The 14,639-nt window shown below is 38.7% G+C and overlaps 1 protein-coding gene across 4 annotated transcripts in view; it reads left to right on the top strand.

The window, feature by feature from the left end:
• pdlim5b (PDZ and LIM domain 5b) overlaps positions 1-14,639 on the top strand; it is a 36,127-nt gene that overhangs the window by 1,327 nt on the left and 20,161 nt on the right. For all 4 annotated transcript variants that reach the window (XM_061734165.1, XM_061734164.1, XM_061734163.1 and 1 more), the window contains exons 2-3: positions 3,924-4,029; positions 14,071-14,222. In XM_061734165.1, the coding sequence (XP_061590149.1) occupies positions 3,931-4,029; positions 14,071-14,222 (251 nt within the window). In that variant the 5' untranslated portion in view covers positions 3,924-3,930. The remainder of the gene's footprint in view (positions 1-3,923; positions 4,030-14,070; positions 14,223-14,639) is intronic.

Genomic DNA, 14,639 nt, shown 5'->3' with positions numbered 1-14,639 from the left:
TGTTTTAACTCACTAACAGATGTGTTGATGTGTTGTTGCTGCTGATGAGTTCTCATGCATAGTTCAACTGTTTTTCCTCTGTTTGAGTTCACTAAGAGGTGTGTCGACTCATGTCTATGCATGATATCATTGGAGATTGCAAAACAAGCAGGGGCATGACATGAGCCTAATGTTTGTTCTCTCCATATTAGGAAATGCTATTGATATGCTTGTCGAGCATGACTTGAGTCAGCGTGATCCACATTAAAGTATTGGGAAGTATGTGGCATAACTGAGGTGTCTCAGTTGACTGTGAAAGCTAACACTGAAAAAATGTTCAAATACTGAGAGATTTAATGGTATGTGCACATTTCCCAAGGGATTGCACAATGTGAGCTTGTACTCTTCAGGGCTGCTGAAACGTAGGTGTTTATCAGCATTGGCAGTTCACAGGTCAAGAATCAAATGAAAGGGTAAACAAAGTGTGCAACAGTGTGAAAGATGTGGTTGACTTCCCTTTTCTGAGATTAGGACATGAGCACTTTTCTTTTTTTTTTCTTTAAAGTGTTTCCTGTGGGCTCAGCTGCATTTTGTTGAAAGAAGTATTCTTATTAATCTATCCTCTAATAACTGTTAATTATCATGATGTAAAAAAGTTTCTATAATAATACTGTAATTGGAGAGTGTTGAAGTCTGAGCTGTGTAATTGGTTGGGTCATTTAATTTGTCCTAAAGTTAAACTCCTCAACTCACTTCAACACCAGGTTGACCCGGAGCGAGACACAGCTGTCTTCAATTGGTTGCTGTCTTAATATAGACTTGCATCTTTTGCATTTGTGAGGATTCATAGTTTTCTTTGGCTATATGTTTTATTGTGTTGATTCCAACGTTTCTTCCATGTTTCAGCCATCAGAGTTTTTGTTTTAGCATTACATTAGGTACAGTATGAAAAACAGTTTGAGGATGATATTGTATGGACGGCTATCCAGAGTAAGATCAACCTCTTTCGCTTTCCCATCCCCACGGTTTACTGAACTTTCTTCTTTCTGCACACAAACCATCTTCTATAGATTCGGATCTTACAATGATTCAGATCTCACAATGTTTTTTTTTTTTTTCCATCATCCACCACATTTTTTTTCCCACCACATTTTTCAGCATCATTCCCTTGTTTAGGCGAAACGGATGTAATGAATGAGAGTCCTATTGTCTTTTCTTTTTCAGTGACAGCTTTTGGGTGAGGTACATGTTAAAAATGTGCTTCACTCTGAGTCATGTCTTGGAAGTTGTGTTGCCAGGCAACACTGGATCCTCCCTAGCCCTGTGAAATGAGCACGATGTTCAGCATGACGTCTGACGCTTTAATAAATAATGTTAAAAGGCCAGAGGATTGTTATTTACACTGAAATCAGCTGCTTCTGAAAGTACTTTATGATGACTAATATGATCTTTTGTGCCTTTTTAACACAATTTCAAGTCACAAATCCTGTTCACTTGTTTTAAAAACTTTATACCGACCAGCATAGCATTGAAAATTTAGTGTTTTCTTTTCTTATCACACTAATACAATTGCTTCTTGTGTGATAAAACAACACTTGTCTTTTCTTTTGAGCACACATTTTTCTTTCTTTAAAATGTTCATAAAAGTTGAAGGGATAAAAACTGATTTCTAAACTGAGAGTAGAAGAGCTTATTTTCACTTTTTCTAGTTTATATAACAGTATGGAATAACTTAAGCCTGTGAAAGTTTGTTGATAGTCTACCTCTAAGCACTGCGTGACTTTTCCAAGCGATCAGTTTCTCCGTATCACTTTCACATGTGGCTGTCTGTGGCATCTCCTTTTGCTCATTCTCCTTTATGCGTAATCGTGAGATTGTTCATAAACCAACAGGATTATGTGTTTTTTCTCTGTACAGCCAGGCGGTGATGGGTTACAGAAGGCGGTGCCGCCTTCCTGTGGGACTCTGTAATGGCAGTGTAACTTATAGAGACATAGTTTTTCATTAAATACTCATCAGAAAAGTACGTCTCATCGCAGCCACAAACTTTTTAATTTGGAGCTTTTTTTTTTTTTTTTTTTTAAGCCAGGTGTTTAAATATTTAATACTTACGTAAACATGAGCATGAATTCATGTTTTCCAGGCAGACGGTTATACACTTGGCAAAGTGAAATTCAACTACATATGTCATCAGTTTTAAAGTTTACAAGTTTAGTATAAAAGGATTGTATCAGAAAATCCTCTTTTTTTCCTTCAGATTCTTTTGCAGTTTGGTTAGCAGAAGAAACTTTCTGTGCTTCTTGGATGCTCTCAAAAGTAAATGCAGATAGCATCCAACAATGCATCATGCGAAGTCTGATTCAGATGTGCTTCAACATGTGCCATACTTTGTGTAATGGCTATGTAGTGACGTTTGATGTTGTGTTTCCATGTCAACACTCCCACTTCCTGTTGGGTAGGGCAAAGGTGGTATATTTCCACATGATTTGTGGTTTTTCTGAAGTTCTGTTTGGGGGCTGACAGACACAGGCATTTTCTCTCACGACAGTCAGAGCAACTGTCGTCTAACTCTAACACACAAGAAAATTCAGTTCTGCAAAAACGCTTCTGCCAGTTTCCTCAATTATCAGTGTAATAAATTTTATAATACACTAACTCGTAACATGTCACTGCTCTTAACCTCAGTCCCACTTCCAGTAAACTGCTTGCCAGTTCAGTCTCTCAAGGGAAAGAGACTGCATAACAAGCATGGATGAAACCGTGAAACTCAATAGTGCATAATGAATTTTACTGCACTAAATAATCTTGGCTTTGTCTTGCATTCTCACTGTTGGTTTAATTTACATGCGTCGTATGGTTAATTTAGGTGTTGGTGCAAGTCCACTGGATTGGTAAAATACTGATGTGACACGGGCACACAAAGAAACTGGGTTGCCAGTGAATTGAAGTTGCCGACTCTTAAAAAGTCTCAGGCCGTCCAGGGCGTGCCTTGTCTTTACTCTGTCCTCCTAATAGTCCAGCAGCACAGCAGTTCTGTGAGGAAAGACGCATAGTGACTTTTTTTCCATACTAGGGATGAACAGGACAGATACTGAAATCTGAATCCACGCAGGACCTTTGTTTTCTAATCTGCACAGCCCCAAACCTCAGCATGAGCTGCTCAGTGGACCTTGATTTACTGGGGAAGAAGAGCAACACAAATGTGCAAATGAATAAATTACGACGCCTTAGTAATACCGAGTTGGAAAAACTATATATATATATATATATATATATATATATATATATATATATATATAAAATCAAATTTTTCTCCACACAATTTGGTATGGTTTGTCTCAAGCAAAGACTCCAATAAGGGAATGCAGACATAATTGGTAAAAAAACATACCATCAGATTCATATCGAAGATTTTTTTTAGAAAGTAATCAAAAGATAATTTTTTTTGCTTACACAAGATGCTTATCACTTTTTTGCTTGTTTTTAGCTGATGCAGGATATTTCAAGCTTCATTTTAAAAATTCATCTGAACCATTAAATTCCTCATAAGTAGCGAGCATGATGGGTAGTATTTAGCTTTCTTTTAAGTGTCATTCTGTCCAGTTTATCTCCACCAGCACTTGAGAAGATACACTTTCAGAAATATATTGCTGATTTACTGTGAAGTGCATCATAAATTGTACTTTCATGGACATGAGACATGCTCTTGCTGATCCTCGAGAGCTAAGAGGTCCACAAGGATATTTGGTTAAGTAGATTGTTTGTGATAAAGTGTATAAAGCCGTCTGTTATGACATTTCAACAAGTTTGAGCCTTTTCCACAAACAAAAGGGCCAGCATTCTTTTGTAATGTTTTTTTTTTTGTTATTAATATTATTGTTGTGATGTTCTCCATGTGGTTACATTCACAACTGAATGTAAAGTAGCTGATGTTTTGCTTTTAGGTGCATCATGAGCAGCAGCTACAGCGTCTCTCTGGCAGCCCCAGCCCCATGGGGCTTCAGACTGCAAGGAGGGAAGGACTTTTGTCTGCCCCTCACCATCTCACGGGTGAGTGGAACACACTCACACATCACTTATGTACCCTTCACTTCATGACGGTCACCTCAGAGGAATGCTGCCCATGCACATTTTGCCATTTGCCTTGTCAGTGATGAAAGTGCCATTTGTCTCTAGTGACACCTGTTGCTTGTTTTAGACTCCTTCTTTAAAGGTTCATGGTCCCATGACTCCCCACCCCAAGGCTTTTACCTTCCTCCTGCCATTCTTGTTGTTGTCCAAACAATATTAGATGACATTATTTTGATCGCACCATCTGGTGCTGTGCATTATCACCAAACCTCTGTCTAAAGGACACAGGTACAAGTGTTGTGTGGTTTGTTCACATGCAACTTTTAAAGAGTTTAAAGAGAATAAGCTCTCTCCTAGCAACCATTAAATACTTTCAAATCAACAACTCCTTTCATAGAGGACATCACACTTGCTGATTACCCTGTTGGATTTCTGTGAAAGCACTAAGGAAGTAGTGTACCACACTCTATCTTTATTTTGTTATAAATATACATGACATGGTGTAATGATGTGATTTTGTTTTTCATCAATCAATCAAACTTTATTTGTATAGCAGTTTTCATACAACTTGTGCAACACAAACTGCTTTACCTAACAAAAGACACCAAAACATTTAAAAATGAAATAAATAAATAAAAACCCTCCCAGCGTCGACCACCATGACATCTGCTAGTCTTTTTGCCTGCTTTTAAGACCTGGTAAAGACCACAGATTATTTTTTCTTTTTTAATTGTGCCCTGATATGCAAAACCTTAGACTTGAAAGAGAGTGTGCTTTGGCCGTTAATGTTTGATGTCATTTTGGTCATTTGGATGAGGGATAGGGCTTTGTTCCATCCTATTCCTTGAAATATTACCTGGTCAAATCCACAGGAAAAATGTCATTTTTCTGCTCTGCTGTTGAAGTATCATAAACTTTTCTTAAATGGCTTGACTGGCTGAAACTCTAGAAAGCCACAGTGGTTCTGTAATAACTATTTGGGAGTTTCTGCCACATAAATTCAGAGTGGACTGACTAGATTATTTCAATCTGGACTACATATTGTTTATAAAAATCAAAAAAAGAGAGGTGGAGGTGGGGGGGGGGATAAAAGGAAGGACTAGCCTCTGGATGTGCACAACCTCAGCATTATTTACACAGTGTAAGAAGACTACAGAAACATAATGGTTGCTCTGATAATTAGGCTATTTTCTCATAGGAGCACCGGAAGTTTCTCATACACTTTCTTTATCGAGTACAATTAAGAATAGGTTGCTTTAACTGTGCTGGTGGGAGTCTGTGCTTTGGGAAAAACTCTGGCTTCTGTGGAATGAGCACTGTCGGTCAGTTCCTGCCGCTTCCTGTTATGAAACTCTAATCTCAGTGTCATAACTAAGGTCAGTTCCTTTGTTTATTTATTCTCGGTAGAATCTGTAACAGAATTTTAAGTATCAAGTGTGTGGGGGGGAAAAAAAAATAAAAAAGGCTCCCATTTGGTACCAAGACTGTCTGTGTTAGGACATAGTAACTTTTAAGCGCCTTTTTTCATTGCCCCCCGCCCCAAAATGAAAGACTATAACATCTGGCTTTTGAGTGCAATGGGAAGATGTTCAATCAGCATTCAGTTCAATCCTGTGTCAAAAGCAGTAACTGTGTATTTATCAGCTCCGTTCTTCAAGAGGGTGCAGAGCCAACAAATGGAAAAATAAATGTACCAAATGTCCTCAATTATAACAACATGTTAACACTACATGGCGTTAAAGCATTATTGAAGTATTAGAAGGCCTGCATAGCTTTTTAGGCCACGTTTACACGTAGCCGGGTATTTACAAAAACGGATATTTTCCCCTCTACGTTTTCAAAAAAATCCTCGTTTACACGGACCCGCATGAAAACGCTCTTAACGTCATGCAAGCCAATCAGAATCCTGGAAAAACATCAACAAATGACACGTGTGTAACTTCCAGTTAAGGGCTGATTTATGCTTCCGCGTTACATTAACGCAGAGCCTACGGCGTAGGGTACGCGGCGACGCGCACGTACCTTGCGCGTCGCCGCGTACCCTACGCCGTCGATTTAACGCGGAACCATAATTCAGGCTTCATGCTGCTGGCTGACGCGCTCACAGGCTTGAATGAGCAGGAGGCTGGACGGGGGGGGGGAGTTACTTTTAAGTGTGACTTTAGAATATTAAACAGGTAAAATACAAGAAAATATTGACGGTGGCCAAACTAATTGTAAACACAGGTCGCACACATGACGCTGGTGAGTTTCTGGTGCATAATGTGACGTTCTGAAGCTTAAATCTCCGTTTTCCTCCGTTTAGACGCAAACGGGAAAACGGAGTTTTTGAAAATCTCCACTTTGGCCGGAGTTTTCAGAAATGATCGTTTTTGGTGACTTTGACCTCCGTTTCCGTGTAAACGGACGGCCAAAACGCATGAAAACGCCTCCGTTTTTGTAAATACCCGGCTACGTGTAAACGGGGCCTTAGACTATTTAAAGTTTTGCTAGTGATGCTAGTGGTATGCAGGATATTATTTTGTCACTTAACTTTTTGCCAACAGAAAACCAGCTCATGAACAAAACGCTTTCCGTACATAAGCTGATAAGATATTAAATCACTTTTAATAGTAGATATCTACCCGCTCAAGGCATGGCTGGGTGGTCAAGGAAAGTTTGATGGGCCTCACAATACTTTTGTTGTGTTCACTGGTATGCGAGTGTGTATGAAACAAATAACTAAAGACTTAGAAAGGCTGTGAGAAAATACGGCTTGTAGTATAAAGCACTTTAGTTGTCAACAAGACGAGAAAAGCACCATAAATGCAGTCATGTTTGCCATCCAAACTGTAATTGGACAAGAGACAGGGTACACCCTAAATGTGTCACCAGTCATTAAAGGCCCACACAGAGTAGTTTTTTTTTTAAATAAATAAAAAAATGCATAGTCACACTCACATCAATTTTGAATCAGAAATTAACCTAACATGTATATTTTGGGACTGTGGGAGGAAGCTGGAAAACATAGTGGAAAAAAACAAAATCAAAACAAAGCACAGACTGAGCACGAAAACTGAACACAAAAAGGCCTAGAAACCTTGTAACTAACTCACAACCATGCCATGTCGCATTATTCAGATATGTGTGCCTTTTTTTTTGTTGTTGTTGTTTTTAAACCATCCACGTCATAAAACACAGTAAAAGCAAGAAGTAGACTCTAATGTCATGCCATCTTTTACTAGAAAATAAAACAAGATGCTGGGCTGAAATTCCCTAAACACTAGATAAAGCAACAAAAAAAAAAAAAAAAAATCACAAGTGTACGGAATGTTGGAATCTTGACAATTCAGTTAGTGTGGGTTTCAGTGACGGGTAGCTACTTCATGGGCCATAAAAGTGTTAAATACATTTTCTGTCCACCAGCAGCCCTGTGTGGAGTTATTTGTGGTATGGAGGGTTCAGTAGTAAACAGAGAGAGGCAACTCCAGTCTTGCAGCTTTTAATTCGGTCACATTATTGTTGCTGTTATGCCTGTGACTTAGCTGGTATCCCAAGGGCAATAAGTAAGTAAATAAATAAATGAATAAATAACATGGCAAACAAAGTCTAGCACACCCTGGTTTTGTCCTTTCTGTATTGTATGTCTCAGTTCTTTTTCAACCTCTCTGCTTCAGTGATCTTTTAAAGATTAGAATTGGTCGACGACACACGAGGAAGCAGTTGCCAAGAGTTTAACCGTTGTTTCAGTTCCAACATTAAAAGAGTGAGGAGAAAATTGGCTTGACCTCCAACTTATTATAAGGTTCATTAGAGAGCTGCAATCTTAAATAGACTTTGTTTTCACTGAGGAATATACATTTGTTGACATCACATTCAAGCTTATATTTTTGTGCTCAGATGGATGGGGTTGCCATGGAATAATGATGTAATGACTTTACATATGCTTACCATATGTAACTGATCTAAAGATCATCCACAGAACATAAAGCTGGTCCCAGCACAACCACAGGCAACTATCCCGAGTCCTTATAGGAAAATGTCACCTTTTGATTGTTGGAATCAAAATAAAAGAATACACAACGTGCAGAAACAAATGTGTATGTAGTGAGGATATGAGGAAGGGTTAAAAACAAATTTTTTTCTTATATATTTGGTTTTAAGATCAGACTTGAAGCGACACTGAGGGCTGAAACTGGGATCTCTCTGCTTCTTTTTCTGCATCCCTTGACAGACTTTTATATCTAAAAAATACACTCATAATGTTATTATTTTGAATTTGATTGCTACTGTGGCATGAAAGTCTGCAAAAACAAGTCAAAATCATTTTAATACACATGTGGGCTTCAACATGGAGTGTTTTTCTTCTTTCCTTTGACCCGTTTCTTCCTGCTCTGGTCTTTTCATGTTCTTTTCAGTTGTTATTTTAGGGCCTTGTAATACTTTCAGCGAACATGATACAAGTTAATTTTAGCTTTCTGTTTGCATTACGCTCTCTCTCTCTTGATGTGTTAGTTTCCAAGATCTTTTTTTCTTTAAATGATAGGAAAGTCATGATACTGCCAGTTTAAAGTTTTACCTTTACTGAACTTGTGTTGCAATAGATGACAGAAATATTTTTTAGCTTTTTTGAGCCAACTCTTCGTGAGCAGTCAGTTTCCAGTGTAAAAGTGGGACAGTTGTCCAAGTACTGTGAATTTAATTTTGTCCACAACACGTTTACTGTGTTCTTTGATCTAACTTTAGACATGTCCTTCACGCACCAGTCATTACTCTTCTCAGACATTTTTCCTGTCTTCTTTAAATCCAGCAGATGAAAGGCTGCCCAGTGCTGCTGTTTAATTTCCTCTCTGCATTCTCAGCACACTTTTTTTTTTTTTTAATAAATTGCCATCTCATACTGAGGGTAAACCCCCGCTGGGGTTTCTGGGGGCTGCTTTGTCTCAGTTAGTGGAGTATGGCATTTGGAAAATCGGCGGTTCGATCCCCATGTGTGTCCTTGGGCTTTTTGTAGTTTTTGGCTGTCTGGCATTCTGTTTTTTTTTTTTTTTTTTAAAGAGGGGAAAAAAGGCCTGGCATCTTAGGAAACCACAAAGACAGATAGCTTGTGGTCTGGTCTGCATAGCTGGCAAATAGTGAGTGAATGCGTTTTTAAGCCAACTCTTGCATAAAAAAATATTGAATGAAAACCAAAGGATAAAAGAAAAATAGTTCACTAGTTCATAGAGGTTAATAGTTTTTTTTAAGAATGTTTTTAATTTTAATAATGATAATTTTAAAAGTAAGAATTTATTTTTTTTAATAAGCTACTAGAGCATCAATGTAGGGAACTGGATATGTGCTTGTATTGCATATGGATTTAATGGGAACTGTTATCTTCAGTATGTGTTTGTTCCTAGTATGATTGGTTTGTGTCAGTCAGGAGTTGTGCTGCTGTTGTCTACATCCAGATCTGATTTCAGTGTAACTGTCCCTTATGATTTACATCACTCACACTTCTTTTCTTTTGTTGGGGAATTAAAATACTTCAGAAGAGAAATTACACCTTTTTTTTATTTAATTTGTTCCATGTAATAAAATGAGCACATCTGCTGTTAATTCGATAACACCGTGGTCCACAGCACATGATCTGTACTCATCGTTCGAGCTTGGATGATAATTCCCTGTCATGTCAACCATGATTAGCAGACCATATGACTGTAGATGCTTTAAGTGTTTTACATGAGGTTTAACAGGAGAATGTATCTTTATTTTGTGAGTTAATAAACAGCACTCTGTGAAAAGTTAATTTGATTTTTCGGAAATTCGGCCGTGTTTGTAATAAAAGTCTGCTTATCCAGAGAGTAGGCTAAATATGACTTGAATTGTTAAATTGTTTTGGTGAATTATTGGCTAAACAGAAACATCTCTAGTCTAAACCGTTTTAGAGAGTTGCTCTAGTAACTAATGGTGGTGGGACACAACCCTGGCATCTGACTAAAGCCCGCCAGGTCTAAAAAGCTATTTATACCTCGTAGGTCAGGAGTGCTAGCCATGTCTGCTATGTCTGACCTGCCTAAAGAACCCTCCATTTTCAGGGGTGGGTTGGTACCGCTTTGTGTTTTGCTTATGTTGTCATGGCAATCTGAGTAGTTTTTTTTTTTTTAAGGTTTTCCTGTTTTCTAACTGCCAGATTGATGGTGTAAGATACTGGGGTCGAACCATGACAACCGTTTGTCTTCTTCTATTCAAGTGGCCTTAATTGGCCAATTTGGCTCGGAGGAAAAGAGCACTTTTGTTTGGTAGCCTTTAGTGTCATTTTTCAAGCTGTTTACATTTGGAATTTGTTGGATGAGGACTTTTAACAAATAGTCAGTATTTGGGGCAATGAAACATAGCCACAATCTTCAGTAGTATGTCAAAGCCACATCTAGCCACAGGTATAAAAATGACTTTTTAATGAAATAAGACGGATATAAAAAAGTTTTATGATCCTATTTCCTGATGGAATAGACAGATGTGTGTCCACTTTGAGGGAGAAATGTCTTGTTTTCTGCTTTGCACTACCCTCAACCAATGTGTCTCTGAAAATGTGATTTATGTCTCTGCCGATCTGCAATAAAGCTACACAATATAAGGTTCTATTGGCAGATCAAGTAGATCCTCTAAATTTAAATGGGCTTCTTGATTTGCATCTATAGATGATTACATTTTGATCCAAATAATAACACCACACAAGCACACAGTTACCCAACAACTGAGATCAATTTGAAAAAATGAATATAAAGCAACATTTTATTGACATTGCAAGACTGGATCAGCCGACTTTCCCTTGGGTATTTGAGATGACATCATGTCAGCTCTGAGTCTTCTCCATATAAGGTCCTCTATCCTCACAGTCATGACATCTCACAGGCTTTTCAGCCTCACCACAAGACACTTCCTGAAACATGACTTCTCAGATGTGAAGTGACCACAGCCCTCTTCCTTAGGCTATACTTTTCCCAAAGGCAGGAAGTTGCACACCGACCAGCACTGGAAATGATTGGTATCCTCATAACAATGAATCGTGATGGTAAAACCATCACGCTGTTAAATATATGCATGCTTTAAATGGATGGTAATTTCTTCCCTTTTTTAAAGAGCATTACCTTAAGTTTGAAGCACACATTGTTACTCAAAAACAAAAATTCATTAGTGGGTAAGTACTTAAACCGTTGCAGCCTTCAAGACTTTTGTTTGGCCAGAAATAAAGAATATTAGTACAAGAAACTATAATCTCCTGTCGGATTTGTCATAATCCTTTGCATAGATCTGCCAAATATTGTGCGATAAGCTACCATTTAAGCACTTTTAGACACTTGTATAGTGCAGTGGAGGAAGCAGCCATTTTCACCAACTCCACAGAAGTAAAATCACCAGTGTGAAGAGAACCACCACAGCCCAGGAGCGGCACCATTATGTGGCAGGAATCCCATTCACATGAACACAGTTGGACAGATATCCTATTCATTTGGTCAGTTTAAATGATCACCAAGCCCTCTGGGAGCCTCTGTAAAACTAGAATCCCTGAAACACCCTTGCATGATATTTTTCTCTTTCACCTAGCAATGATTAAAACGTATACAGATTTTTTTATTCCCGACATAAAAATTATATGATGCGGCTAATACGATTTTCTAAAATATCCAGCTCTTTTGACAGAACAGCAGTTGGTCAGCCAAAGTTGCTGTCATTTACTTATCTGCTTGCCGTCACGAGTGTCTCAGACCTCTAGATTTATATTTATAGACTGCACATGCCAGAGATTCTTAGTCAACATCTATTTGTTTTGTATCCACATGAGAGACTGTGCTTGTGAAAGAGACTGGGATTTACAAAGTGTTCTCTGTTCGCAACAGGCTAAAAGCATTAAACATTGTCAATAGCACATATTTTTTGGACTGTTACACAAGCCGTCTCCTCTCTATATGCCTTGAAATACTAAATGTTGAAGGAATTCCCATATATAGGGATACTTACAGTCGGATTTTAATCACAACCCTAGAAGGACAGAAATTTAGATCCCATTTTCACGCTCTCCCTTACTCTTGAACACACAAGTAGGGAGGGAGGATCCGAGATGTAGAGACACGTATATTTAACAACTCTTCAGCTGCTTTTCTCTTCTATTGATCTCTGGAGCGGCGTAGCGGTGTAGGCCAGAGGCAGATGACCTCTCAAGTGTGCTTACTCTCTCTTTATTCCACTGAAGAGCACTAAACTTCTGTATTGAAAGTACACCAGACTGAGTAAATGCTGGCAGATGTATCCGTGAAACTGTGTTGTACATTTAGCAAGCGAGTGGTTCAGCCGTAGCTTTGCTCGTGACTGTGTATAGTGAACGCTCTGCCTTTTGTGAGTGGTACTTAGTATGAGACAACACTGTGGATGCCCTAGACGTTGGTATGCATACATCAGTCTCAGCTTTGTGCTCCACACTTCCTGCTGCTGATCCAGTTGTAAATGAGACGAGGAAAGCACAAGTCCAGAAAAATGGACTTGTGCTTTTGTTATTATGAGGGTCAACACAATGGCACAATGGCTGCTTTTAGAATTACCTAACCTGGATGCTTTTGTTTGTTTTGTCTTTTTCTATCTTAATCAGCTATGCTCAATAGTACGGGGATAAAGATTACAGAATGAGAGGAGAATGCATACTTTTGCAAATGTGGATTTTCCATGAAAGCGGTAAATTTTGGGGTTTGTTTTGGAATTAAAGTCTTGTCCAATAATCCTCCAGCTTACTGACACCACCATCATTCATTTTGCCAGTTTTATTCTGCTTCTCTAGGTGTATCAAAGTTATGATCATTATGAAATCTGTATACAAGTACATCGAGTTCTTTTGGTAGCCAGCATGATCGCACAGGTTTGAAGCACGTTAAAATGGTGCTGGCTGGCTGACTGAGTTGTGCTGAGCCTTGCATAATCACGGATCAGTCACCCCACCTGGTCGAGAGTCATCACATCGTCATGATTTTATTGTTTTACTTCCCATGTCTTAAATGCAAGTCTCAGCAAGGTGGAAATGGATAAAAGGTCCAATAAACCTCACCCCAACTAACACTTCTGTCTGTCAGACAGACATTTTTAAGACAGTTCTGTTGCACTCCTAATCAAAACCATCAGAGATTACATGCTTCTCCCTTGGTTTTTGTACATTACCCATAATAGACGGTCCTCTCCCTTTAACAAGGTCCAGTAGGAAGGAGGGGGGGGGGTGTCATCGTCTAGCACGTCTTTTAACGACACTTTGTTCCACTTCGTTGATTTTCTGTGGATTGCTTCATGCAAAGCATTTCTGCATTTCACACTGTGACATTCCCACAGTAGGAAAGTATCTATTTTTACACTGCATGCCATCAATGCACAGACGCCAAGATTGCAAAGAACAAATTTTTTGTGGTTAGACAAAAACATATTCCTCATTTGGGAAGCTAAGTCTAGACGAGAACTGCAGCCAGATGCATTGTTTTGTTTTGTTTTATAATTTTAGTGAAAAATGGTTCCCAGAGCAATCATCATGTACCCAAGCACCTTTTTAAAACCACAACAGGTTCATCAAAGGGCAAGAGGACGTTAAGTCGCTTCCGTTCAAGTCTCTAAAAGATTTAGCCAAAGATTTTCCTGATTTGAAATGCAAACTTTTCAGTTGTCATTTGAAGAACTAAGTTTTTTTTTTTTTTTTTTCTCCTTTGCATCGGCAGATTGTTTTTGTGGATGTAGAGTCCCGTCTCATGAGTGTTGTGATGTTGAGGTTGTGCGGAGAACGATGTGCCTACCTCATCTGATAAGGGTTACATAAGACAGGAAACGGAAGGGAGATCACAATCCTTGGTGATTACAAGAAATACATTAACAAAACGCCACATTTGTTAAATGCGTTTCTCTTATTTGGAAAAAAAACTAAGTTGAAACTGAAACACTGAGGTTTCAAGTGTACAATATTATATAATAAATAAATCAAAATGAAAAACAAGCATGGCGAGCACACTTTCTAATTTATTTCTGTTATTGCAGCTGACAGAGGGAGGCAAGGCAGCCAGAGCCAAGATGAGTGTCGGCGACATCATCCTGTCTATTAATGGCATTTCTACAGAAAGCATGAATCATCTTGAGGCCCAGAACAAGATTAAAGCCTGCATGGACCAACTCAGTCTCACTCTGCAGAGGTAAAAGTCTTATACATTCATGTCAAGCACACACTCACACAAAAAGTACAATTTACCGATATTAGAGAAATGCATGCAACTATATACTGCCCAGGTCCTCGTGTTGCTTTTTAAGGCACCATTGGAATTGATTATTCTCACATATTTCTTTGTGTACGAGAGTGTATGAGAGAGACACCCACTGAGCCAAATCATTATTTGGACCTTAGATCCGTGTAAGTTAGGGTTGTTAAGGGGGTTGGTTTTTATTTGCAGGCAAAGTCAGAAGTCTGAGGTGGTCGGTGCTAGTGGGATCATAGTTGGACAGATGACCAATAAGTCAAAACAACAAGAAAACACGAGGAAATTGGGAAAGAACACGGACATGTCCTAAATTATGACATTTAAACAGCAACAGGGAGCTTAAGCCCCTTGTTA

Source organism: Cololabis saira, chromosome 11 (assembly GCF_033807715.1).
Source record: "Cololabis saira isolate AMF1-May2022 chromosome 11, fColSai1.1, whole genome shotgun sequence".
NCBI lineage: Eukaryota > Metazoa > Chordata > Actinopteri > Beloniformes > Belonidae > Cololabis > Cololabis saira.
Note: the sequence above shows the minus strand (reverse complement) of the source record. Positions and strands in the feature narration are given on the sequence as shown.